The sequence below is a fragment of the Triturus cristatus genome, chromosome 11 (assembly GCF_964204655.1).
Source record: "Triturus cristatus chromosome 11, aTriCri1.1, whole genome shotgun sequence".
NCBI lineage: Eukaryota > Metazoa > Chordata > Amphibia > Caudata > Salamandridae > Triturus > Triturus cristatus.
The window spans coordinates 930420775-930448511 of record NC_140594.1 but is presented as its reverse complement, the minus strand read 5'-3'; the positions used below and the strand labels follow the sequence as shown (position 1 = coordinate 930448511).

Sequence of the window (27737 nt, the reverse complement as noted above, 5' to 3'; positions counted from 1 at the left end):
CCTGACTGTCTGTCCTGTGTCACCAGGAAAGAGTTAAGATTGTTATGCCTTGAGCACCTTGAGATGTTAAGACTGTCTACTAATGTGATGAAACCATCTGCTACTATTGACACAACCAGGGTTACAACCCTATCTATCTTCATCTCTGGGTGATCATGACACAATGCTCCTGACACGCTTTCGCTTAGCCATCTTTCATCTTAAGGTAACGTTCCCCAAGCCAAACGATTGGTCATGCACTTTATGTCCATGCCCCTGTGACGACTTATCGGCCCAGTCCACCATCCATATTATCTTTTTTTTGTAAATTTTACACCCTGATCAGGAAAAGATGGATATTACCAATTTTAAAATGGCTTGGACTGAGACGGTGTCGCCCCGCTTTTATTACGCTGCAGTTTCTTTTTTTTTTATATAAATGTTTATTAACATTTTCTTTATTATATTACAAAGATATTGATTGTTTAGTAGCAACACATGGTGGCACAGTCAGCGGGACATCAGCATCACATAAGAACGACAGTGGTGGACAATCTAATAACGGTTTTAGAATCTTATACATTGTTGTGGGCACCTTGTTGCATAACCCGCGCACCCACCATAGGGGATCATTGTGAGTCCGAGAGAGACAATCCATAGTGTGCTAGCCATGGCTTCCATAGTTTCCAAAACTTTTTGGGGCAACCCCGTGCTTTATATGTCGTCTTTTCCCCCAACATATCCATACTTTTTTCCCACTCTGTCAGGGATGGGATCGCCACCGCCCCCATACCTTGGCCAGGTCGCGTTTGGCCAACACTAATCCTAGTTGAAGTATGGTTAACTTTGGTTTAGGGAGATCAATGTCGGTGGATATTCCCAACAAAACAAACTGCGGACTGAGTGGAATCGTCTCTCCCAGTATAGTACTCAACCTTCCTAGCATGGTGGCCCAATACTGTTGGATCCGTGAGCAGTCCCACACAGTGTGAAAGAATGTACCCACCAACACCCCACATCGCAAACAGTCGGGTGTGTCTGTCCTCCCCATACGGTGCAGTCGCGCCCTGTCATAATATGCTCTATACGCTGCAGTTTCTTGACAGTGTTGTTCACCCATCATATTGCTAAATTTCTGAAATGGGTAGTTAGATTTAGAATGAATATGCAAGATTTTGCTTAATTATAACTGTACTTGATTTTATATTATGCTTCGGAGGTTTTAGCATTTTATCATGAGTTTTAATCTTGTATTAATCATTGCCCTTATTATCAAAGTATGATGAATTTTTTCTCTTTTTAATGTTTCAATGTAAATGTCTTTTTTTTTTTTTTGTTTAACTGTACTATGCTTTTATGATTTAATATTTTACATCGAATAAAATGCGACTTTGACTTTGAATGGATCTACTGTTTTATCTTGAGGACATTAAGTTTGTCAGTCCTACTTCCTATCAGTGACAACATTATTTCCTTTCACAATGACTATTTTCTTCTAGCCCTCTTATTCCCTTTGTTCCAATAAACTGCACAAGCTACTGGTTCTGTTATAGTAAATAGACAATCTGCATCCCTTTAGTAGTCTTACCTGGAAATAGTTTGGTGTACGGATCTCTCCCTAGTTTTACCCATTACCCAATGCTTATATAACCTTTTTGTGGGAGACTGGTTGTGGGGGGGGGATGGGTCTCTTCTTGTTGCCAAAAGAGTCTTTCACTCCCCTCCTTTGTGTCAGCTGTAATCTCTTCCAGGAAAAGGGGGTCCACAGTAGACCATTTGCTATTTCCACATGTATCGTATTGGAAGGCAAAAGAAGGAGTGAGGTATCTCCGTCTCAATTTTGCAAACTGTACATTCAGTGCATCCTATGTTCCTTTATCATTATGTTTGTTTATTGTCAGTTTTGTGATAGAACAGCAACCCAGCTGTGACTTTACTAGAAATCTTTAACTATGTTAGAGAGACTGGTAATGGTATTACTAAAGATGGTGTCTGAGTAGTCTGCCAGCTCAGCATGTGGATGGTATAGTAGACTACCATTTGTGTTTAGTCTGGGGATGGTTCATGCAGTTAGTTTTAGGGATTTGTCGTCTTCAGGTTACTGTGGTTATCGATCGATAACTGGAATAGTAAAGCTTCTTAAGATGTGACTTTTATATTGAATGTTGAGTACTATAGTCGTTAGCTCTTGGACTGATCTGACAGTACATTCTCTTTCAGCTGTTGCCTGGCACCCGGTGCACGAAGGTCTTTTTGCTAGTGGTGGTTCAGATGGCTCATTGCTCTTCTGGCATGTTGGGTATGTAGTCACCTTTTATTTATGCATGTTGCTTTGTATATCATTTGTACTGCATATATGCATTAGATCAGCTTTCCTACAGGACTGGATGAGGTGTTTGAACAAATATCTTACCTTTTAAACACTTTCCTGTTATCAACTGCTTTTTTTTATAGCCTAAGCCTAAGGTCATAGTTCACTATAGATAGTAAATCACTTGTAAATCACTTGATTATTAATTTGTTTGAATTTTTAATACAACTACACACACATCCTTCAGGAATATGGATTATTTCATCAAGGCAGCTAATGTCTGCTGCTGATGTCAGGTTCTAGCATGAAGAACATGTATCTCATTAACCTACTATGTGTGAGGCTTTTCATGGGGTTCCATGGTTGCGGGGTAGTATGCTGTGCCAGCGCTTCTTGCTGGTGCTGAGAGGGCCCTGATATTATTGCATAAGTTACTCCCTTGGGCACATATCTTTCTAGTGATAGAAAAGTGTGTAGTTTAGAAATTAACAGGGAGGACAACCCAAATACAGCATGTCACTTCACATAAACCTCAATAAACAAAATGTCCAGCAAGTGCTGTATAACTAACCAAGAACATGACTATTTACATGTAAGGTCCCAGCGCTTTCAACCCTAAATATTATGTTCGAGGCATATGAGCTGCAGAATACATACTTGTGCATAGATCGCCATCTGGTGGTGGGCTCGGATGTTTGAACTTTGCTGTTTTCTTGGAAGAAGTCTTTGAAGTCACGAGATAGGTGACTCCTCCTTTGGACGATAGTGCGCATGGGCATCGACTCCATCTTTAGATTGTTTGTTTTTTTCCGCCATCGGGTTCGGATGTTACCTGCTGCGCTCCGGTTCGGCACCGTGTTTCCAACCCTTTTCGACGCGCAACCCATCCATGCTTGATGGTATTGTTTCGTTCGCGTGCCCTTCGACGCGATAACCTTAAAATCCTCGATTCCGGTCGATGGCGCGGGCCGCTGGCCTATCGGCGCCATTCGGCCATACGGCTAATAGAAAGGACTCCATTTAAAAAATGCCCCCAGTGTGGAGCTAAATTTCCACACAGTGACCACCACAAGGTCTGCAACCTTTGCCTCTCACCAGAACACGAGGAAAGGTATTGCCAGACCTGTGCTTCTTTTCGATCCAAGAAGACTATCCGTGATCGCTGGGCTCGACGACACGTTATGGCTCAACAGGCTGCACCGTTGCTGGATGACCTTTTTGACAAAGGCCCCGATGTTCCAGAGGTAGAGGATTCAGAAGAGCTCGAGATCGTCTCTGAAGCTGACGACACCGACTCCGATTACCACATCACTCCAGGTCAACGAGTGAGTACAAGCGTCCATACCCCTGACCCAACCGAAAAACAAAAGGCTCCGGTCAAAACTTCACCTGAAGGCCTAGTTCGTGACCGAAAGAAAATTTCAGAAAGCCCCACCTCCGGTCCCGGCTCTGAATACAAAAGAAAAGCCTTCCGGCAGCTCGGGACCGAGCAAGCGGCATCTTGGTACCCATAAAACACAGTCGGTACCAAAAACAGGGACACACCATATTTCCGTGACACCCAAAAAGGCCTCCGTATCGAAATCTTCTGCACCAAAAGACCATAAGGCCTCGGAACCGAAACACCAAAAATCTTCTGATCCGAAGATGATTTCGGACTCGACACCGGCATCGAAGCCGAAGGAGCACAAAACCCCTTCTATTGCTCCAGAGTCCAAATCCAAACCACGATCGGAACTGAAAAAATCGGACCGAAAGCAGACAACAACCAGGAAGAACTGTTTTGACCAGATCCTGTCGATCCGAAACAAAAAACATTACATGTTGACCCTAAAACAGGCCATATTGTCAATGCTCCAGCAAAGAAGAGGAAATCATATACCTCACACTCTCCTAATGTACTTGTGAAGAAAAGAGACTTTGCAACTTCACCCTTAACACTCTTCTCCAGTTCTTCCTACCAAACCTTTGTCACCTACACACTCTCCTATACACTGTCTCCAATACTTCCTTAGTCACCCTTACCACCACAGGATGAGGATGATCTAGGGGACGGGTGTGGACACAACCAGGATCCTTTAGATGACCCTGATGATAACACTATTTGATGAATAGGGTACCTTGGGCACTAACAAGTACTACTCAGGAGACCCGTTAAATAAGTACCTGACCTAAGAACGCTGGTGGTGCCATGTTGTACAGTTCCCACTTTAAACTGTAGGACTGCCTATTGAGACGACAGAACTTCAGAATGCAGGGACTGAGTCCCTCCACACCATCAAACTGTCGGCCCAGTTCCTGACCAGTTCACAGTGCCTCACATGAACCCCTAAGCAAACCAGGGTATCAGATGATATCATCCACCTCAAATATGATACTCTGATCCCCTAGAAAATTGTGGAACCATATCCTACCCCTTTTGTTGTTTACTTATGCATGCCTATTGTAAAACACAAGCAAGATACAAAGTGTTTTCAATTCATTTGTTGAAACTATCGTAATCTTGCATAGAATGTATGCGCTGTGATTATTAGGCAGATAAAACAAAGCAAAGTAACCAGCATTATGAACATGATAAAAAGAATGAAACTTTCAACATTTGCACTATTAGTGCTACAGCTGTATTTCTACCTGTCTCCACCCTTACTCTGAGAGCATAAATGGTGTACCCTTTGCATGATCTCCCCATATCTGGAAAACTTGGACAGACGATTGGCCTGAAGTGATTTGGCAGTCCCTCTCTGCAGGATGTTCACAGGGCTGCATGCTGAACACAGAACTTTGTCCCTGGACAGTGTAGACCAGAATGCTCCTTTCTGACCTCCAATAAGACAGGGCACAGTTTATATAATATACCACTGTGTTTGAGATACAGCTCTGATGTAATGATATGTCTAGATGTTAGAAGCTGCCGATGAGCGGACAACATAAGCACAATCAATCAGTTTTTTAATAAAGTGCGACTACTCACCCGTAAGGGTCTCAATGCGCTGACCATGATTGATTGCTTGTTCTGTCTTCTAGCCTTGTACTGAGTGTACTGATTATAACGAAAAGAAAAGTTTCTTAAAAACAAGCAGCATGAACATTTTATTCTGAGAATAATATTGTGCAATATAACCTTGCTAAACCAATGTCAGCCTAATATGTCTAAAATCTCTGGCCTTTTGTTCTGTAGTCCCGGAGTTAAACACTAAATAACTCAGTGACCTGAAGCAACAGCTGCTTCTTCTCAATTTAAAAGAAGCAGTATCCTAGTTCCCAAAACCCTCAATCCATGGAAGATTCCTGTCGTAGTCAATGCTGGTGATTTCAGTGTGACAAGAGTCTTGTAGTACATTGTATCTGCTATTAGGGGCCACATAACCAGTGTCCTTAGTGAATTAATGTTCCAACGTATCTCTAGGTTTTGTGATGTATGAAAGATTTTGCAGCAGGTCAATACCTGTACGACTTCACCAATGATACCTATGTAGGCTCGTATTCAGAAGCTAGTGGTCACCAACATAAACCTTCAGTAGATGGGGTCAATCACATGGCAAGGAAAATCTAGTGGCTCTAAAGCTTCACCAATCTTCATTGGGCACTGGACTTCAAGGCTAGGGACCAACTGCAAATTCAAATAGTATTTTCAGCACCATAAAGTGGTTAAGACATTTCCAGATTAAGGTTTGGAATACATCAAGGTGAAAGAGATCCATCAAAGGACGCCAGACGTCATTCCGGGGGTTTCAAGTTTCCAAACCTCCAGGTCTCACTAGGTAGAGGTGGCACTTTAACATTCAACATTGAAGTCTGCAGTATTTTAACTGGGAAATGCTCAGCAAGGAGCACCAGAAATAAAGCCTTGTATACAATTTGAGGGAGAAAAACAACCAGCAAATGCCTGTGTTCTGGCAGTGTGTCTGTTCAATGCTGATTTAATGTGTCTTCTCCATGTCTAAATTATTTAGAGGTGGATGGCTCTAGGGAGCTGTGGACAGAGCAAGAAGGCTGAGCCATCCATAGCTTATGGGTTTTTTTAAATTGAAAGTTTTTTTCCATTCTGTGAGCAGTGCATCTTCCCACGGTCTGACTAGTTTAATCTTTCCCTGGTGTTGTATTGCACCAGGCCAGTTAGATCCCAAAATAAAATGCTACTGGTTCTAGATGGCAAACATACACACTAAGAGGCAGAGTTCACTCTATCAGAGGAACCTAGAGTGCATAAAGAATTAAGGTGGGAATACATCTCCACATTTCAAAATGTGAAGATGGTGCCCTAAGCATTGTAACCTACTCTACATGCAGGGGACAGCTTCATTTTTTTCTTTGGCGTCACATATTTTTTTTTTTTTTTTTAATTTTATTTAAGAATTTTTTCCCATATAATTAGTACAAGGCAAGACACATTACATAAACAACAGTAATTTATACACATTGTTCACTACTGTTTTCTTGAATCTTAATCAATTCATACACAGTCATATATTATATACAGAACATAATACCAAGTAATTATAATCTAACAAAGTATATATACTCGCATGTCATTCTTTCCACTTAGTTATGGGCTCCCAGATTTGTCTGCCTAGTCTTCTTCCCTTTTTTCCCTTTCTTGCATAAATTGCCATCTCCAGATTATACATCTCTATTAATCTAGCTAACCAATGGTGAAAGGTCGGGGGCAGGGGCGCAAGCCATTCCGAAGCGATACATAGTCTCAAGACTGCCATGGCAATAAAGATAAAACAATCGTATTCAGGTTGCCTGTCACAGTTATTGACTCCTAACAGAATAGTCACTGGTGTTAGTTTGCTCTCAAATCCTAGTGATCTAGAAAAGAAGACCTCAATATCTTTCTGTATTTTTTGCATGTGTGGGCACGTAGCAAAGATGTGGACAATGTCAGCCTCCAAGCTTCCACATTTTGGACAGTTAATACCTGTTGTCCCCCCCCCATTGCGCTATTCTAGCAGGGGTATAGTATAATCTGTACAGAGTTTTGTAATGTTGTGCCTGGAGTGCCGCAGAGCATAATAAATTCTGCCCCATTTCTAATGAAAGAAAAAAACATTCTTTCCCTACATCCAGCTTTTGTGCCCAATTTTCTGCTCCTTTTTCTAAATCATCCTGTTTAAATTCTATCAGTTCTGAATAGAGTCTTTTAATTATGCAGTCGGTTCCTCCCTGAATAAGTTCCATAATTGAGTTCTTCTTAAATCCTATCTGTCCTCCCTTTTTTGTTACCATGTAGCTTCTAACCTGTAAGTATTTGAAAAAATGTCTTGAATCCAATCCATATTTACGTTGTATATCCAGAAACTGCATTATCCCCTGTCCATCCAAAATAACACCAATCTTATTTATTCCCTTCCTCCCCCATTCTTTAAAAACTGAATCAGAAAAGATGTCTTGAGGCAAGAAAGGGTTCTGTCCCATTCTTGTATACCGATTATACCTCCCAATGCCAAATTTCTTTGTAAACGCTTTCCAAATACCAAGTGCTGCTGTGACTGTCTTAAATCTGGTCCTTTTAAAATAACTTGAATCCATCTGCTTCAAAAATGCATTTTCTGCTGCTGCTCCTAATGCTAACCCATATATAGCAATTGTACTAAAAGGCCCTTGTCCCTCGAATTCTGCCCCCCCAATTAACCCTGCCATGTACTGCAGGGCAGCTGCCCAATAGTAAAGTTTTAAATCGGGTAGCGCCCATCCCCCCCTATGTCGTGGGAGTGCCATAAACCTCAGTGCCCTCCTCGTCTTGCCCTCAGCCCAAATAAATCTATTTATCATATTCTCTAAAGTTTTAAACCACTTATCCTCAAACATTAGGGGAATTGCCCTGAATATATATAAAAATTTCGGGAGAACCATCATTTTAATGATGTTTGTACGACCCATAATAGAGAGATGTAAGTTATGCAGCCTATCTAAATCTTTCCTCACCTTCAAAATTATTGGAGCTATATTTTTTTCCACGAGAGTCTCTAGAGCAGAAGTAATAGTTACACCCAAATAAACAGCTGACTCCACCACTCTGTGATCCAGGCAGTGCACATACTGGTTGTTGATTATTTGTGTTTTAGAGCTATTCAGCGCATACCCCGATATCCGTCCAAATTTAGTAGCCTCGATCTCAATCTCTTTTATTGCCTCTGTTGGGTTTGGTGTTATAACTGCAACGTCATCGGCGTATGCTAATATCTTACAGTGTCCCAAACGTGTAGTTAGTGGCTCTATTCTTTCATTGATCTCCAGCCTACGTATTAACGGATCCATGTACATTGCAAACAATAGCGGTGAACAGGGACACCCCTGTCGTGTTCCCCGTCTTATCTTCACTGGGGCAGTAGAACCAGCATTTACTCTGATCGCGGCTACCGGAGCAATATACAAAGCCTGCAAAGCCCTGACATAGCCTTCCCTAATCCCTTCTCTCTTTAAAGTGTGCCACAGATAGTCCCAGGAGACCCGATCGAAAGCTTTCTCTGCATCTAGAAGCATTACCGCGATCGGTTCTCCTGTGACTTCTCCAACATCAAATAGTGTAATGACCTTCCGCGTATGATGAGTAGTGCCCCTACTAGGTATACAACCGTGTTGATTATCACTAACAAGGGTGTGTATTATACTAGCAAATCTCGTGGCTAATACCTTGGAGTATATCTTTGTATCCGCATTCATTAAAGTTATCGGCCTATACGAGCCTGGTTCGGTGGGTGGTTTCCATTTCTTTAAAATTATCACAATGTCCGCTCCTCCCCATGACGCCGGTATGGAATTTCCTGCCTGTGCCTGCTGTAATGTGACCAGAAAGTCTCTAGTTCTCTCATTCCCGAATACCTTGTAAAATTCAATCGGGATTTGATCCGGGCCCGCTGCTTTGCCAGAGGGTAAGTTCTGAATAGCAGTTATGATTTCTAAGTTGTCTATGGGTACCTCTAAGATTTCAGCATCATCCTCACTTAATGTTATTGCTGGTATCTCCCGTAAATACTTATCAATTGCCTGCTCCTCTTTACCAGATTGCTCATCATATAAGCTCGTATAGAACTGTCTAAATACTTCGCGAATCCCATCTGTGTCTGTATGTAACGTACCCATGTTATCTCTGATTTCCCTAACTTCCCCTGTAGCCACCTTCTGTCTAGTACGAATGGCGAGTGTGCGTCCCACTCTCTCACTAAACTCATGACATCTCTCTTTATTTGCTAGATATAACTTAGCAGCCCTATCTGCCTCAATTTCTTCTGCTTGCAATTTTGCCCTAGCAACTTTAATAAGGGCTTGTTCGGGCGCCTCCCCCAGCATAATACATTGCTCTAACTCCCTTTCGGCATCCAAAAGTGCTCTGGTTACTTCTAAATTTCTCAGGCGCTCTTGTTTTCTTTTATATGTGCTATAGCTGAGAGTCCCTCCCCGGGCTCCAGCCTTAAAGGCATCCCATACCATCCCTGTAGCAGCTGACCCCCTATTAATCTCAAAGAAGGACTTTATCCATTGTCTCATATGCATCGTTTAATAACCCTCTTTCAAAAGTCCATACCCTCTCCTCTCGAGTAGGAGCATTTATAACACACTTTAAAATCAACGGGTTATGATCAGAAAATACTCTAGGGGACCTTTGAATTTCTAAGCTAGGAATCAATGAATTAGTTACAAAGTAATAATCCAGCCGTGCATAGGTCTTATGCGGAGCCGAATAGTATGTGAACCCCGTATCATCCGGTCTTAAGCTCCCCCATACATCTGTTAAACCATTATTTTGAGTTAAACTATATAACGCCTGACATACTCTTTTTTTCCTGCCCCTATATAACCCAGGCCCCAATCCAGCTGACCCATTAATGTTAAAATCCCCAGCTAAGATAACACATGGTGCCCATGTAGCTAATTCCAGATCCAGATATTCAAATATCTCTGGGTCATCATCGGTTGAACCATAAATCGCCCCCAGCGTGATCCATTTTCCATTAAGTAAACACTCAATCAATGCCCACCTGCCCCATTGATCTTCCAACTTTTTCCTTGTGATTATATCTTTTTTTCTTGATAAAATAGCCACACCTCTATTTTTTGCCCCTTGTTTGGAGTATGCTAGTACCTGAAAACCTAGCTGTCCCAGAAGATACCCTTGTGTCCCCATTATGTGTTTCTTGTAATAAAACATAGTCCACATTCATCCTTTTTAATACTTGTGCAATTGCCCGTCTCTTCCGATAATCGTTCAAACCACACACGTTCCATGTGACAAATCGGGTACCCATTAACTTATTTCTACTGTTTGTCTCAGCCAATAAATCCTACTGTTTTTCTTTAATTGTTCCTCAATTTTATTATTCGTCTGCTTTCTTTTTTTATTCATACATGTTTTCATAACATCTATCCCTACCATTCCTTCTTCCCTACCTGTTGTGTTCATACATTCTCTCAGTGTGTCTTGCCATGCACCCGTGCCCACCAGTCCCTTCTCCAAGGATCCCACCCTAAGATCCCACCCCCCCTTACTGGCAAATAGGTCAATCCTGACCTATGCGTGTCCGCCGGCTCGCAGTTCGCAGCTCCCCCCCCACTCTCTCCTTTTCCTCCACCATTTCATATTCCCGTGGACTGCCAGGATTTATGCTGCTGGTTTAATCTAACCTTATCAATCAGCATTTATTACCATATGTGATATTAAACTCTTGATCACATCCTGCTGTACTCTTTAATTATATTTACTTCTTCTTACTTCGTCTTGTTAACTGCCTGACCTTCTTGTCCTTTAGAAAGTTTTATTTCGTTAAGATACTCCTGGGCTTGTATTTCAGAATGGAATACCTTAAATTGACCACCAAGCCCCATTTTCAATCTAGACGGAAACATCAAATAAGCTTCACACCCTAGAGCTTGAAAAGGTGTAATAAGCTGTCTCATCCGCCATCTCCTTTCCACAGTGGCATGGCAAAGATCAGGCTGGGCGAAGAAAGTTATGTCTCGAAAAGAGCGCTTAGCCACAGGTTTTGCTTTGCTCATGATCTCCTCCCTTAATAAAATATTTCCCACATATAACAGAATTGCCCTAGGTTTGGCTGTCGCTTTTCCTTTCTTCTGAAATGTGGGGAAACGATGGACACGTTGGATTTCTTTTTCCCAGTCCCAGTTAGTTATCTCAGGGAGCCCTTCTCTGAGTAAGGCAATAACAAATGATCGAATATCTTGCCCTTCTTTCCCTTCCCCCACACCTAGCAATCTGATGTTATTGCGTCTTTGTCTGTTTTCAAACGCTTCAAGCTTCCATAAAACATCTGTTGTAGTTTTTTCCTGTTCAAGCCTGTTATCTCTCCATTTAGCAACTTCATCTTCCAGTTTACTGGTTCGTTCTTCTACCTCCACAACCCTATCCACCATGTCTGCATAAAGTTTATTCACTTTTCGAAGTGATCCCTGTATCTTTTTGTTAGCCAGTCTGGCCCTTCGGCTTTCAATCCTCGCCTCGCCCTGCATCTGTTTCAGCGTCGAAAATAAAAGTTCAAGACTAGGATTCTGTGGCTGCGCTGGCTGGGCTGAAGCTTGAGCTTGGTCTTGTAATTGAAGCGAGTGCGGCTGTAATGGGCATTGAATATTATTTCCTTCCCCCTCGTGATATATCTGAGAGGTGGCAGAGTAGTCCCAATCCAATTTCTTCACAACCTCCGCCTGTTGGAGGCCTTGCGATTGTTTTACCCTGCTGCGTGCCCTTTCCTTCACACTTTTTAGCCTTCTTTGCGGGCAAGGCCTATTCACTGTGTTATCCTCTAGTTCTGAAGTATCAGACCCAAGCTCCGAGTCTTCTGTGTAACTTTCTGAGGACAGTGAACGGAGCCCTATGTCAGACCCAGGGACAGAGACTGAATTATCTTCATCATCTCCCCCCTCGTCGTCCTCCTCGTCATTGTCTGAAAAAAAGACGTCATCGCCCGGGGAGCCAGGATTAAGGGTGTGAATATCTATCTCTAGCTCTGTACCTTTCTTTGAGACCGGTACTGTTATATTACGATTTAATTCCAACTTTCCCATAGCTTGGGAATCTCTTACTGCAATAAGCTCTGTCAGTGTAACACCATTTCCCTTCAGTTGAAGGATTGGGGACCCGAGCCTGTCATTCGGCACGTCTGCAATTAACTCATTGTCATTACCCATATTATCGCTACTCAGAGCGTGTGCACTGACCGGTGTATGTATCTGCCTTCCCTCATGTCCTCCAATAGTTATTCCTACCTTACAGCTTGCTGGCGGCTGCTGTAGCTCCTGTAAATCTAAATCCAGTGCATAGTGCACATCTCTCGTAGGAGTTCCCCGTTTTTCCGGGGAGGCTGACTGCGCATCGCTCTGCATGCTGTCCTGGGCTAACCGCGCCTCCAGATGCTCTGAGCTCTCGATCGGTGCCCCTGACTGCGTGCACACGCCCTCGGCGATATCCGGAGCAGCTGAGAGCGGCTTCTGTAACTCAAGCGTTAGTATCGGTGTAGCCCCCGAGGAGGAAGCAAAGGATTCCATCAGTGTAGATTGGCGCAGAGATGCCTCTTTCCCCAAACAGTCGTCTCCTTGTCCTGCTTGGTTCGCCTTTCTTACAGGTAGTCCGGTTTCTTTATTCTTTTCTTTATCTCTGCCCTTCCTCACTCTTCCTTCGGTATTTTCATTATTCTGCCGTTCTTCACCAGCTTTCTCTGCTGCTCTCTCCATTGCTCTCCTGGTTTGTGCTTTTGTTAAAGCTTTCCCCCTTTCAGTCTGTCCCTTATCCTTCAGGGCTTTCTGTATTTTCGGCGCCATGGTTTGCATGAGGCCGTCCCAGCGTTTTCTAATCGTCAAGGCAGATAAGATTGTTGCCTGCTGAGATTTTAAATATCTTCTCTCTGAACCGTATAGCTGGAATTTCATAAATGCAGTCATCTTTTCAGATATTTTCGTAAGCATTCTGCGATCCGCTTCTCGAAAAGACTGCCAAAACCTCCATCTCCAGCATATTCACCAACCAGCAGTATTTCCTCTGAGAGAGGGGGAGTGCGACTACTCCCTACAAGCTGTCAGCGGCCATCTTGCCCTCTGGCCATCTGGCCGGTAGAGCCCGCTACGGAGGGCTCTAAGTCTAATAGACTTAGGGCGTCAGATATTTTTATGTTATTATATGTACTTACTTTTTACCCGTGCCAATCCATAACAAAATTAAGTCAGAGAGTACGGACTGACTGCCTTGCACCTTTGGATTTTATGCAACATTTAGCACTTCCAACACAGAACATACAGAGTACACATAGAATTTAGTTAAGGCATAAAATCTGAGCCCCACTAACTTGGCTATTTATCTTTTAACATGGGTAGACCTAGCTCTCTTTTCAGAACGCATAAAGAGCCCGACGAGAGAAAAAGAGCTGTACAAAGCACATATTGAAATCTTTCATAAAACCGAGGAAGTCAAACACTGAGCGGCCTATTATTGCAACAAGGCAAAAATTGCCTCGAAAGGATCTCGAGTCCTCGTTCAATATCTTCCCTGCTGTTCAGAAATTGCCCCGGGACTGTTTGCTTCTCTCCGCACTGAGGCCATGTGTAATGATAATGTGAACCGGGACAAAGTATGCCAAATATGGAACAAATTGTTAATAACTGCTAAACTATGTGTTTGGCTGAGGTGTCTGATTAATTTAACACACACCTAACCTTATTCTTCCTTCCTTCATTTTACTTTGTATCACACGGGAGGTACTATAAAAACAAAGTGAAGCCTACCATGTACCCATTCAAGCCAGCAGGGGGTGGGCATTGTCCTCCTTTCCACTAACATATGCACCACTTATGATGAATTTTATCAAGTAGCTGCAACAATTTTCCTCCTTTCAATGTGCAGCTATGGGGTGCGTGACCAAGATGGCAGTCGGGTGAAACATGCTTTTGAGTCTCTCTGACCCCGCCGAGCATTTGCAGCGAAAAACTCCTTCCCCCCGGGCTCCCAGTACAAAGGGGACACACTGGAGCCCTGGGGGAGTTCACCCCGCCCCCTCTACTGCAGAAATGATCTCAGTGATGCGGAGAAGCACCACTCTGGGTACCTGGGACAGAGGCATGTGGACTGCATAGCTGTCGGGCGGCTGCAGTGGAGGTGGGCGCCCACCGAGAGCACAGGCTTGCCCGCCTGACCGCTGGGTGGTGGCAAGGCTCTATACAACTGAAGAGAGGAGCCCTGCCAGAGCGCAGAAGGTGGACGAGCTGAGGGGAGCTGCCGACTGCCAGCGACCGGGACCGGCTGACGCTGCAAAGGTTTCGATTGAGGACGCAGGCTATCCACCCGTTACCAGTGCCTGCATACGGTCAGTGAAGATTGACAAGCGTAGAGCCCTCCGTGGTACCTGATGATCCCAAGCTGACCACGGTAGTGTGGGACTCCAACCGGCTGCACCCTACCTAACTCAGGCTCAAACCGTAGGCATCCCGAGAGGAGGTCCAGGACAGAGGCTGAGACCCACGTGGTTAAAAGACTGGGCCCGGCTGCTGAGCTGAGGTTAGCCGGCTGCCTGCGACTGGGGCGGGCTAAAGAGCTGAAAGTGCAGGGCATAGACATAGGTAGGCCGCTGTCAATAGTACCTGCACAGTTGCGGGGGGTGGTGGGGGAGGGAGGGTTGAGAAACTGAGGGCTCTCCCCTGATTCTGGAGGTCCTGTAGCCGGCCACTGAGGAACAGACTTGGAGCAGCTGTCCTCTACCGTGCCTACGAGAAGAGCGGCGAGGCGTACACATCAGGGACTGCTGGCGTAGTCTGCTTGCGCCAGAGGCATTAGGACAGGAGTCCTGGAGCAGAGGTTGCGGGCCATGTGGTCGAAAAGCAGTGGCTTCTGGGATGAAGCTGTTGGGCTGTGCACATGGTGCTGCGGGCTACTGAGGTGGCCCTGAACGGTCGTGGCGGCAGTGAAGAGCAGTGATGAGAGGAAAAAGCGCCTGGCTATGGGCTATCACAGTGCCTAAGTCACTGCTGCATGGGGAGGGATCAGCTGCCAGAGGACAGAAGAAGGGCACCCAGGACGGAGTGAAAACGTTGGTGTGCGGACCACGGCTCCTGGAGTGTAGGAGGCAGGAAAGGCTGAACAGCAGTGACACTGGCACAGCCTAAAGATGGCCCACCCGCTCCTGAAGGACTTGAAGCCGGCCAGAGGTTCGTGGGGCCTTGGGTGGCCCAAGGAAGTATCTTGGCTGCGGGGACCGGAATCCAAAGGAGAATAGCCAGACCATCAAAGGGAGACCCCACTGGGGTTGCTCGTCTGTGACGGTGTGCGACTGAGGGGACCACACAGCACTGCCCTACTCTCTTCTGGGATGAGCAAGAGGACCCGAGTCATAGCTGCTGTGCATTCCAAGAAGGATCACTCTCTGAAGGACATGCTTAGGAAACAGACAACTGCGGGGACACCCTTTGGGCCCCCACCCAACGACGCTGGCCAACAGGAGGGGGCGCAAGACATGGATGGCATGACATTAATGGCTTCGCTTTTCTCCTCCATCCGGGAGAACCTACAGGCAATGCTGGTGCAGCTCTGCAGATTTGAAAGAAGTACGAAGGGACCTGGAGGAGGTTGGAGACCAAGTTGCTGCATTGGAGGATAGGAAATCCGGTAGATAGGAAGAGATGGAGCTGCTGCAACAGGAGATTCTGGGGCTCCGGGAGCAGCATATATAGTTACAAGCACAGGCAGAAGACTTGGAAAATCGGTCCCGGCGAAATAAATTACGAATCTGAGGAATACAGGCTCCGGTGTAAAGAAAAGACTTGCAGGGTTATGTCCTAGCATTGTTTCGTCACATCCTGGAGTACGATGATGGAACAAATATCCAAATCTACTGAGTTGGGCTGCCCAGAGGAGGGAATGCACCCCTGGCGGACATCTTAGCTTGTGTGCATGACTTTCAGATCAAAATCATTTTCACAGCGGGCCAGGGAGACCCAGCCGGTTCAGTTTCGAGGTCCTACTCCAACGATATACCAGGACCTGTTGGTGACTACTCTCTACAAGCGTAGGGAATTCTGCTCTATCACAACACATCTTGGGGAGATAGCAGTAGCGTACTCCTGGGGGCCCCCCTTTCGCATCATCTTCCCTTATGAGAGTAAGCTGCGACAACTGAGATCCTTAAGAGGCACTAGAGGTCCTAGGCCTCCAGGAGGAGAAGACAAGGGAGGTGAGGCCTGATTTCCCAGAGGGTACTTGTCACAAGTGACACAGCTTGCGTTAAACTGGGAACCCTCCATGAGTCACAAATCAGATACTGCTACAAGGGCTTAGGAACAGCAGGCGGTGCTCCCCAAGGTATCTGGCTCACCGGAGTCTCAGGATCCCACCTGAACTGATGCGATGGACCTGGCGGGGAGGGTCCGATGCAGCGGAGTTGGAGAGATGATCTCCTTCTGCAAACGTTCCTTCGCTTTACCTGCTTCTGAGAGACGGTTCTCGAAAATTGTTATTATGAGTTGTTTATTCTGGGGTTAAAGATTTGTTTTTCTTTTCCTTCCTATTTCTCCTCTGCACCAGTTTTGTAGAGAGCATTGCAGCAGAGACACGTATGCCTGCCCCGCGGTTCGGACAGCTCTTACTTTCACTGTGCCCATATTCACTGCGCCAGACGAACAGCCCATCACATGAGCCATGCTTAGGAACCTGAAAGTCCTCAGCCTCAATGTTCGGGGCCTCAATCACCCAGTGAAGCGTGCAGCGGTTCTGTCCCTTCTAGAGCGATTGGGGGGGGGGGGGGGCGGATATATGCTTATTGGAAGAAACTCGCATGCTTGCTAAAGTCACTGCCCGCATGCTCTGCCTTTGGTTTCCCCATCAGCTTTGGTCTTCAGGCCCGGCGAAAAAGAATGGAGTAGCTACTCTATAGGCCCGGAAGTTTAATAGCAAAATAACTTCGACATTAGCAGAAACAAAGGGGCGTTTCTTGGCGGTGAGGATACAATTGGGCTCAGTTTCCTTTACCCTGGCAAATATTTACGCCCCAAATGTACGACAGGAATCTTTTATTCTCAATGTCTGGCAGCTGTGCTTGCGACCTTGGACTCTGCAGTGCTAGTAGTTCCCTAAAAACTGTGTTGAAACCAAAACCCAAATTGGCAAACCCTGCCCAGATGTCAGCCCCTGGTAAGTGGTACTCTGGGTACCCAGGGCCTTGTGACCAGGGAAGGTCCCGAAGGGCTGCAGCACTTATTGTGCCACCCTTAGAGGCCCTGTACCCTGACACACACACACACACTGCCCTTGCAGGCTGAGTGTCTGGGTACAGAACAAAACAGAGTCGACATGGCACACATCCCTGTGTGCCATGTCCACAACACACACTGCCCTGGCATACATCAGCCACCCCTCTAGCTGGGTGTCCTATGCCAGTGGTGTGGGTACAGATGCATGAGCCCTGTGCCCCTACAGTACCCAGGTCCATTCCTGGGCACTGTAAGTGCAGTGCTGCCATGTAAGAGTATATGGTGCTGGGAGAACGTCAACACGAACTCCACAGCACCATGCTGGCTCCACTGAAGACTCAGAAGTTTGGTATCAAACTTCTCCGCATATTAAACCCGCACTGATGCAAGTGCAGGATTTAATGTACAATGCACGACAGAGGGCATCTTAGAGATACCCCCTGAACCTAACCTACAATTCACGTCTTGTCTGATGGGCTGCCTAGGCTGCCACACAGCAGACATGTTGCTGGACCCCTGGGTAGAGAACCATCCGCTCTCCTGGGCCTGCAACAATGCACATCCTGGGCGAGGTGCTAGGTCTCCTCCCCCAGGATGGGCAGGGGAAGCTTCAAAGGCATGCCGCCTTTGTGAGCTTCTCCAGGCCACTTGCTGTACTAAACTGGCCCCTACCGGTTCTAAACCCCCACTCTGGCGGGAAGACTGGCCGGAAACCCCAAGGAAGGAAAGGCGGTGTTCCAGCCTCTGCCAACCCCACCCCTCAGGTGGGAGAGGCGAGGTGAAGCACATCTCCGGGCTCTCGCCATCTTGAAGATGGGAAGCCCTGCCCAATCAGGACTAGGCTACTGCACCCCTCCCACAGGAGAGTGGCAGGATAGGGGGTGTACCCACCCCGGGGCAGGGACCCATTGGTCCCTGCCCTTTACCTACCTGTACCACCCCTAAATTCAGTATTTAGGGGCACCCTGAGCCTTCCTTCCTTAGATCCAGATTCCGAAACAGCAAAGAAGATCAAGAAGCAAGAAGACCTGCAGTGCAGCTGCTAGCAAGAGGAAGACACCAACTGCTTTGGCCCCAGCCCTACTGGCCTGTCGACCCTCGAACCTGCTCCTGCTAAATCCCAGCATCTCCCGTGGCCAGCACCCTTACAAACCCCGGAGGACCTGGCTACCTTGTGACTCTAAGCATCTGGGACTCCCTCGAGCAGTGGTACAGCTCAAAGCAAGTAACTGACCCCTGGCATCAGCCAGGAACCGCGAACCCTGCACACTCTGCACCCGCCAAGCCTGGCCTGTGCTGGAGTGGACAAAGACCACAAGGACCCACCTCGACCTTCCTAACGACGGCTGAAGCCTCAGAACCAGGGACCCCCCCAACCGCGATCAACAGAGGGTAAGATTTCCCGACACCAAAAGGCGCCCCGCGGCCCCCTGTGCCCAACTCCTGGGTACCTACCTATCCTCCAACTACCCAACTTACCTCTCGAAGTGGTGGTCGCACCTGAAGATTCTTCGTCCCCGAGCTTGCAGCCTTTGTTCGTTCTTGAGCTTCAGCAACTGAATCGGTTACTGAATTACCCACATACCTCTACCACTGTAATGTAGGGGTAGTCCTTCAGTTGTATTTGTTCGCGATGCACACACCTGGGAGTAAAAGGAGCACTTTTACATCAAACACTGTATTACATACGTTCTTTTGCGTCTGCTTGTAATGATGTTTGTTTTTTACAGATTCTTCCTGTCTTCAAATTGGATGACAGGACACCTGGCCGTGAGTAAATGGTTAGGTCACAGTGATCAAGGGTAGGGTACACTTTAGCGTGTGTACACCGCCCGGGTCACGTCATTTGGTCCTGACGAAAACCTAACAATACCATAACACAGGTTGAAACATGTAGACCGTTTTTTTGCACTTAATAGCACTATATCCCACTTGTAGATACCATTGGTCAATCTAACCAAACAAGGTATCGACTAAATGTTTTTAAGATTGGTCAGTCGCTCCAGAATAAATCTTCATAGTGAGTGATATCTGGCCTATTTTTAATCCACTATTCACCCACTTGCACCAAAAAACTACCTGCTCCACTGTAATCAGGTGTCGAAGCACACCTGGATGGCACTTGGCTATCCGGGTGGGACCCCGATGATGAAGCATGTCACCAACCAGGTTGGTGAGTGAGGGGTCTTCTAAAGAAAAGGAAACTTTTCTTGCTTTGTGCACCTTTCCCAGCAATTTGGAGATTTCGATCCGTCTCTCGGATGTACTCCTTCTTTTGTTTGTTTATCGTTCTTGAGCTTCTCCATTGCAATCCATTGAGCGCCCGACGGCTCAAAAGCACCCTGCAGCCAGCCGCCCGAGTGGCCCTGGCAGTGCAACTTCTACTCTAACCTACTTCCCAATTTTCCCTGAGCAAGTGACCAGGAGCCCAGCTCCCACAGCCGCGTGGCCTGCTAGCCAGCAGCCACCAACCACAGGCCCCCTGCCTCCCATAGGATAAACATTGGACCTAACTCACTCTGCACCCGGCTGCCCCTGTGCCTCTGAGGGTGTAACAACTGTACTTACCTGACCCTGGGAGACCCCTGAGTCTATGCCCAGAACCTTAACTCTGCCAGTCGAGTACTTACCCCAAAGCCGATAACTCACTTTTCTTCCATAGAGTAACAATGACTGGTTTCACTCGAAAATTCTTCTAAGTGTGGAGTTTCTAAACTTTAAAATATTCACCTAAAATCAACCGAGTAACGAAAACGAGAATACTCAACTGATATCAGGAGAGATCCCAGTGCTGGATCTTGGTGCCCAGCACTGACCCTGAAAAGTAATCACAACCTTACTTACCGATAGCTCAATTTTCTTCCATAGGAAACCATTTACTGTTTTTCTGTGAAATTTCTTCTGTGTCGATTTTTGCAAACTACAAATATTCTTTAAAAATCGCACCAACTGTGAAAACTTAATTACTTACCTGTCTTAGATAGATGTCCCAGTGCTGAACCTAGGAGCCCAGCACTGGATTACAAAAGTAACGAGAACATACTTTACCTGTAACTTGAATTTTCTTCCATAGGAAACCATTAACTGTTTTTCTGTGAAATTTCTTCTGTCGATTTTGAAGACTTATAAATATTCGTTAAAAATCGCCTGTGTAACCTAATCGCATTCTCTCAGCTGCTTACAGGTGGTGCACTAGTGCTGGATCCAGGATCCAACACTGAACTAGAAAAAGTAACAATAACCCCACTTACCTGCTAAGTGCATTTCCTCCCATAGGATAACATTGGTGATTTTATTAGAGAAAGTTTCTTTCAACTTTTAAAATACCAAAATATTGCTTAAAAATCACAACCGTAACTAAATCCTATTTACTCACCTGTTTCGAGGAACTGTCCCAGGACTGAATCTAGGATCCAGTCCTGGAGTTAGAAAAGTAATCCTTAAAGTAACTAATTGCATTTAACTTGAAATTCCCATTGAGCTCAATGTATTATTGTGTTTGAAATTATGTTGCCTATTGCAACCACTGTAACTATTATATTCAAAAGTCTATTGCCTATTGAAAAGTATTTATCTAAAGCATCTAAATCTGAGAAAGTATATTTTGATACCTATTGTTGGTTCTAAAATAAAACACCTACCTATTTTTATACAAAAACCATTGGCCTAGAGTTCAGTTCTTGAGTGTGTGAGACCATTTGCTGACCGGGTGTGTGCAACAAATGCTTTACACTGTCCTCTGATACTGCCTTACTGCTCGACCAAGCTACCCCTTTAGAGAGTAAGGTTATATCTAACTTTAGCCTCTGACAAACCTCTGGGGACTGTGGACTCTGTGCACACTGTACCTATTTGGGAACAGTATATACTGAGCCACTTTCCTACAGGGGGGATTTTACCTTGGTCATGGATGCCACCCTCATTCGCTCCTGTCAGCTCTTTGCGCAAACAGGGCTTTTACGTCCGATAGACTGCGCTGCTTGGCAGAGGGTGGCCTATGCGACATCTGGCGACATCCAGTAACAAGGGACTATACCTTTTATTCAGCAGCACATAAATCTTATGCTTATATTGACTTTCTCACATCCCCGTCGCTTGCGACTATAGAGTTGGTGATGTAAGCAAATACCAAGATCCCTCTCGGACCATGCCATGATGAAGCTGATGCCCTGAGCGTGCGACTTTCGGCCTTGTGCCTCCCGATGGCGACTGGGCAAGGGGCTGCTGCAGTCCTCTGCTACACTGTCAGCAATGCGTACGGTGCGGACAGAGTACTCCGTACCAACGACGTGGGAGGCCCCTCACTGGCTTAGGTATGGGCATAACTGAAATTAGTTGTACGGGTTCAATTTGTCACAATATTTGCGTCCGAGAACCGAGTGTAGGCAGCTGGAGCAAGCAGTCACATAGATTGAGTCCATCCATAAACGTTCGGGGGCTCCCAGAGTCTGGCAAGAGCTGGAGCGGAAGAGGCTTTTGTTAAAGTGCCTGGACTTGGACAGGGCTTAGTATACCCTCCTTTGGCTCCGACATAAGTTCTACCTGCGCAGTGATCGATGCGGGCGCATGCTCGCCCATAGGCTCCGTGCCACTACCATGGAGGCCTCTATTGGCTCGATCAGGCAGGCCTCGGGGGAGGAAGTACATTCGGACAAGGTCATTGTAGTGGCTTTTAAAGAGTTCTACCAGACCCTGTACTCTAACTCGGATGGCTTCCCCAGCTACCCGAGTTCATACCTGCAGGGGATCCCAGTCACTCGATTGCCAATACAGGTCGAGGAAGTGGTCACGCCAATTGCATCTCTGAAGCCCCATAAAGCTCCAGTACCAGACGGCTTCATGGCACAATTTTATAAATCCTTCTGTCCGGAATTAGCCCCTCTCCTTGCCTGACTCTTTAATTCCATTCTTGAGACGGGTGCGCTGTCGGACTCAATGTGGGAGGCATCAATATCGGTGATTCTCATACAATCGAAGGGCCCCAGGATTGTGGGCCATACAGACCCATTTCCCTACTAAATATCGACACCAAGCTCTTCGCCAGAATCCTGGCTTCCCGCCTGAGCCCGCTCATGCCTGGCTTGGTCGATCGCGACCAGGCCGGCTTTATTCGGACGAGACGGGGAGACAATACCAAGAGGCTCCTGTATACCTTTTCGAAACGCTATGCCATTTTGGATTCGGGGAAACATTTATCAGGTGGATAGGCTGTATCTATAGTGCCTATAGAGTCTCCATCCGAGTCATTGGAAAATCTTCGGCTGCATGCCTTGATAACTCTGGGCACGAGCCATGGCGGCCTGTTGTGCTCTACATGGAGCCAATGGCGTAGTATATTCTGGACAATCCGCAGATCGTGGCATCCGGTTTGGAGCTGGTACTCTCAGCTTATATGCTGATGATGTCATTCTCTTTCTAGCTAACCCAATGATGCATTTACAAGCCCTACTGGACAAAATGTGGATCTTCGGAGAGGTCTCATGATTTAATGTTAATTTCAGATGTCGAATCTGTCAGTCGGGTGACCTCTCCAGAGTACAAGACTGCTGCCTCCCGCAACCCTTACTGTATTCGAGAAATGGCTGGTCCGCAAGTGAGACGACAAGCACCTCATCTCTGAACTCTATGCTATGCTGTCAAAAGGGAGCGACAGGCGCAAAACTAAGGGCCAGCTGCGCTTGGAGGAGAAACTGGCGCTCTCTCTCCGATAAGGAATGGGCCGATATTTATTAAAGATGTCATCGCACAGCGTAGCAGGAACAGAGACAGCTTTCAAATTAGCCTCTTACTGGTACCTTACGCCTGCCCGCATCTTCGTATGGGACATGGGGCGCTCAGACAAATGCTGGGGGGATGCGGGCAAACAGGCTCTCTTTTTCACCTGCTATGGCATTGTCCCAAGCTGTCCCGATTTTGGGAGCAGATACTAGATGACATTGTCTCAGCATTCAATACCTCTCTCCCGCGCTTCCCTGTGTGCACCATCCTAGGTCTTCCAAACCCCAAGACTTTCCCACTGCGCTCTCTTCGGGCCGCTGATGGTCCCGGCGCGACCTGCTGCGCGACAAGTGATCCTAGTGCTCTGGGGTACCGTGAGCCTCCCGGACCACACTTGGTGGCTTCACAAACTATGGTTAACACTAGCAATGGAGCGATTGGCCCTCATAGTAGATAGAGGTGCTGTATACGCAGCACTATGACCACCCCTTCAATCGTATTCTCTCTTTGGAATTCCGTGAGGTCACATGCCCTACATGGCTGCAGATCTTGCGTCTATTAACCTCACAAGTAGCGGAGCCTCTATAATCCATCACTATAAGATCTGAACCCAGCGGGGTACATAAGCAGTCATACGCTACCCAAAGGTTTAATGCAGACATGCTCATGGTGCCGGGGGAAGGGAAAGGGATGATGGTGTTTAGTTAGCGGTTTCATTTCAGCAGTCTGCTAAATATATATTTAACAGCGGTCCTTCTGTCGCTGCCCGCCTCTGGGTTGTGGACTGACACATAGCTGTGTATTGTTCACCTTCATGACATGCACTGCCGGCCAATGGTTGTAGGCAGGTGGATCCTTATTAATAAACATAATTGTTTCATAAATGTGCATCCCTTTAGCAAAAAAAAGTTCATTTAGAGACCTCACAGTCTTGGTTGTTAACTCTCTGTTCTGGGAATTACGTTTGAGTAAGCTCACCAAGGCGGTAGATGCATCTTAACTTGTATTTCTTTATGGGCCTTCTGTGTATAATTGGCACTACTACAGTGCTTAATTCTTAAAGGAATAAGTGCCAGACTCAATGTTTTGCTTACAGGCCTATGGCTGGTGCCATAGGATGACAGGAGTGCCAAATACAAAACCTGCCTAGTCTTGATTCCGCCTTGTGCCTCTTTTATCCACCACCAGATGCTCCATGCCCCTTTATTTCACTCTTTCAGGTTCTTGTTTATCCCTGCTTTCTCGCTGAGTCACTGTTCCTTGTTTCTCTTCCACCATCTTTCTCCTTTTTGTGTTGTTTTCTCTCTCTTGTTCTGGGTTAAAGTCGGGTGACGATAAATAAGTGCTAGTCACCAAAAATAAATGCCAGTGAGCCCTATCTGCAACCACTGACTCACATTATTCACTGCAATGTCAAGAAAATCTTGGACAAAGGTTACACAGCTCTGTTACTCCTCCTGGATCTATCTATGTTCAACTCTGTTCACCATTTATACATATTGAAGTTAGCTCTCAGTGGTTGAGATATAGACAGCTGTGCGCTTAATATGTTCCAGTCATTTTTGAAGAACATGGTGCACAGCAGTAAATAAACGACCCATTCTTTTTTTTTTTTTTTTTTTTTTTTTAAAAACCTTTATTCGGATATTTCAGATACACAGCTATTCAGCCGACAACCCGGAGGTTCGGCAGCTCGTCAATCAACATATGTAGTCTTCTACAGCTGTCATGCAGGAGAGAAAAAGGTTTCAATTTTTAAGGAAAACATAACAAGCAAGGCAATATACATCATGTGTTCGCGCCAGATCCCACCGAAGAGGCGGCCCCATATCCACCATCAGATCAGCCCTCGAGTGTGGAGGGGAGGGAGAGGCAGAGGCACTAACTTTCTATCAGATTTCATCCGCAAAACTCAAGTCGGAAGTGGGGCTAGGGGGAAAGGTGCTCCTCTGGTGGGTCAGCGGCAGGAGGCAGGCAGATGTACCCCCTATACTGGTTCCACCCCCCCACACCTTGTGCCATTTCTTGGGCCTCCCCCGTGCACAATACACTGTTTTCTCCCGAAACATGCACCAGTCCATGTTATCCTTCCATGCCTCCAGGGTGGGCGGGCTAGGGGATCCCCACAATCGTGCAATATCCCGCTTGGCCACCATATTACCAAGGGTCACCCATTGAGTCTGCGCAGCATCGTAGTCTGTAGGGCCCCACACGTTCAAGAAACAGCGCCGCGCATCTGAGTGCAACACAATACCCGTGACCTCCTGCATCACAACATGAATCTGCTTCCACAATTCCGCAATCACACCACACTCCCATATAATGTGCAGAAAGGTGCCCACCATCCCGCAGCCCCTCTTACACAGCCCGTCCTCGGAGAAACCCATGTGGACCAACCGGGGACCAGTGACATAGACTCTGTGGAGTATCTTAAGCTGGACCAGCCGCAGCCTGGCGGGGATGGCAACCTCTTTCGGGGAGGAGACAGCGCACTGCCAGTCCTCATCGTCCAGCTCAAGACCGTCTCTAGTCCACTGGTCCCGCACCCCCAGGAGGAGATCGGTACGGACGTTCACCAGCTTCTTGTAAATGAGAGAGATTGTGCTCTCTGGCACATGGCCATCCAAGATCCGGTCCTCCAACGGAGAGGATTCAGGCACCTTCTCCCCCTCAACGAGGACCGACCGCAGCGCATGACGTACCTGCGCGTACCGGAAGTATTCCGTGCCCTCTAGGGCATATTCCGTCTGCAGCTCTGTAAACGACTTAATCCGCCCCTTGGCCAGCATGTCCCCCACCCTGGAGATACCAATCAGGTCCCATTTGTCGAAACCCTTAGAGTTCCAGAGTTTCCCCAGCATGTCCGAGTCAAACAGCGGAGTGGCCAGTGTGAGTCTATCCTTCCACCCCAGGGAGTTCGTGACTGCCTTCCACACGTGCACCGCCACCCCGGTCGGCCCCGTGAGGGATCCAGCCGGGGCCCTTGAATAAAGTGCTCTATAGTAGCCACCACCCCGCAACAACCACCGGTCCATAGCGAAGCCGGGGCTAAGCGCAGGACCGTAGACTCCGTGGTTGACTGCGCTCAGTTGGGAGGCCCAATAGTATCTCCGGATGTCGGGAAGCGCGATACCACCGTCATACCAAGGGAGAGTTAGTTTTGCTATCGCTATACGCGGGCGGCCGTCCCACAGCAGCGAACGCTGTAGACTCTCAACCTCCCGAAAGTAACTGGCCGGGACCAGCTCCTGGGTGTTCTGCAGGGCGTAGAGAAAGCGGGGAAGCGACATCATTTTAAAGAGCGCCGCACGACCGAGGAGGGAAAGCGGCAGCCGCCTCCAGCCTGCCACGTCCCGCCGCAGGCGCGCCAACGGAGGGAGCAGGTTTCGCTCATACCGTACCGTGGGGTCGGCTGAAATATAGATCCCAAGATACTGAAAGCCCTCCCGGGCGATCTGGATCGGGCAATTCCGCGGGGGAACCGGAGCGTCTCCACACAGGGCGTACAGATATGACTTACCCCAGTTGATGGTGAGCCCCGAGTTCCTCCCGAAGGAAGTCAAGATGTCGCAGACAACTATAAGGGACTTCCGGGGTGAGGTAAGATAGAGCAGAATGTCGTCGGCATAGAGGGAAATGCGGTCCTCGTGGTCGGGGGACCAGCGAATCCCCCTCACGTCTGGGTGCCACCGTATCCATGCCGCTAGCGGCTCAAGGGCGAGAGCGAACAACAGCGGCGAGAGGGGACAACCCTGCCTGGTACCCCTTCCCAAGTCGAAGGGATTGGAGGCCCTCCCGTTAACCGCAACTTTGGCGAGAGGTCCTTCGTATAAGAGCCTCACCCAACCCACAAATCCGGGCCCGAAGCCGAACTTCGCGAGCGCGGCCCACAAATATGCCCACTCAACCGTGTCGAATGCCATCGTTGCGTCGAGCGCCGCCACCACGGCCGGTTCCCGCATCGTCCCGACCCTTGCGATCACACCATGAATGCGCCTAAGATTCAACGCAGTATTCCGATGTGGGATGAATCCAGATTGGTCGGGGTGGATCAGGTCACCGATCACTCTGACTAGCCGGTTTGCGAGGATTTTAGCAAGGATCTTAGGCTCAGCGTTAAGGAGCGAGATCGGCCGGTATGAACTGCACCTGTCTCTAGGCTTGCCATCTTTATGGATGACCACGATCGTTGCCAGGCGCTGGTCGAGCGGGAGGGAACCCGTCGCCCGCGCCTCCACAAACATGGCTCGTAGATGCGGAGCGATCTTGTCCGGCTGGAGTTTGTAGAGCTCAATGGGCAGGCCATTCGGACCCGAGGCCTTGCCCGGACGCAAAGAACGGATCGCCCCCGCGATCTCGTCGACCGTGATGTCGCCATCAAGGTCGTCCCTGTCCACGTCGGAGAGGCATGGCAGGGCGAGATCGCGCAGGAGTGCACATGAGTCCTCCACAGGCCTGTCCGACACGGATGTATAGACCGTGCGGAAGTAATCCGTAAAGCACTGGACTATGCCCTCCGGCTCCGTGACCAGGACGCCAGCCT

At 47.3% G+C, this 27737-nt stretch overlaps 1 protein-coding gene across 1 annotated transcript in view; it reads left to right on the top strand.

The window, feature by feature from the left end:
- The window catches only part of WDR33 (WD repeat domain 33), a 1021886-nt gene that overhangs the window by 615400 nt on the left and 378749 nt on the right, over positions 1-27737 (top strand). Inside the window, exon 10 of the mRNA XM_085634920.1 lies at positions 2200-2278. Coding sequence (XP_085491046.1) covers positions 2200-2278 — 79 coding nt within the window. The remainder of the gene's footprint in view (positions 1-2199; positions 2279-27737) is intronic.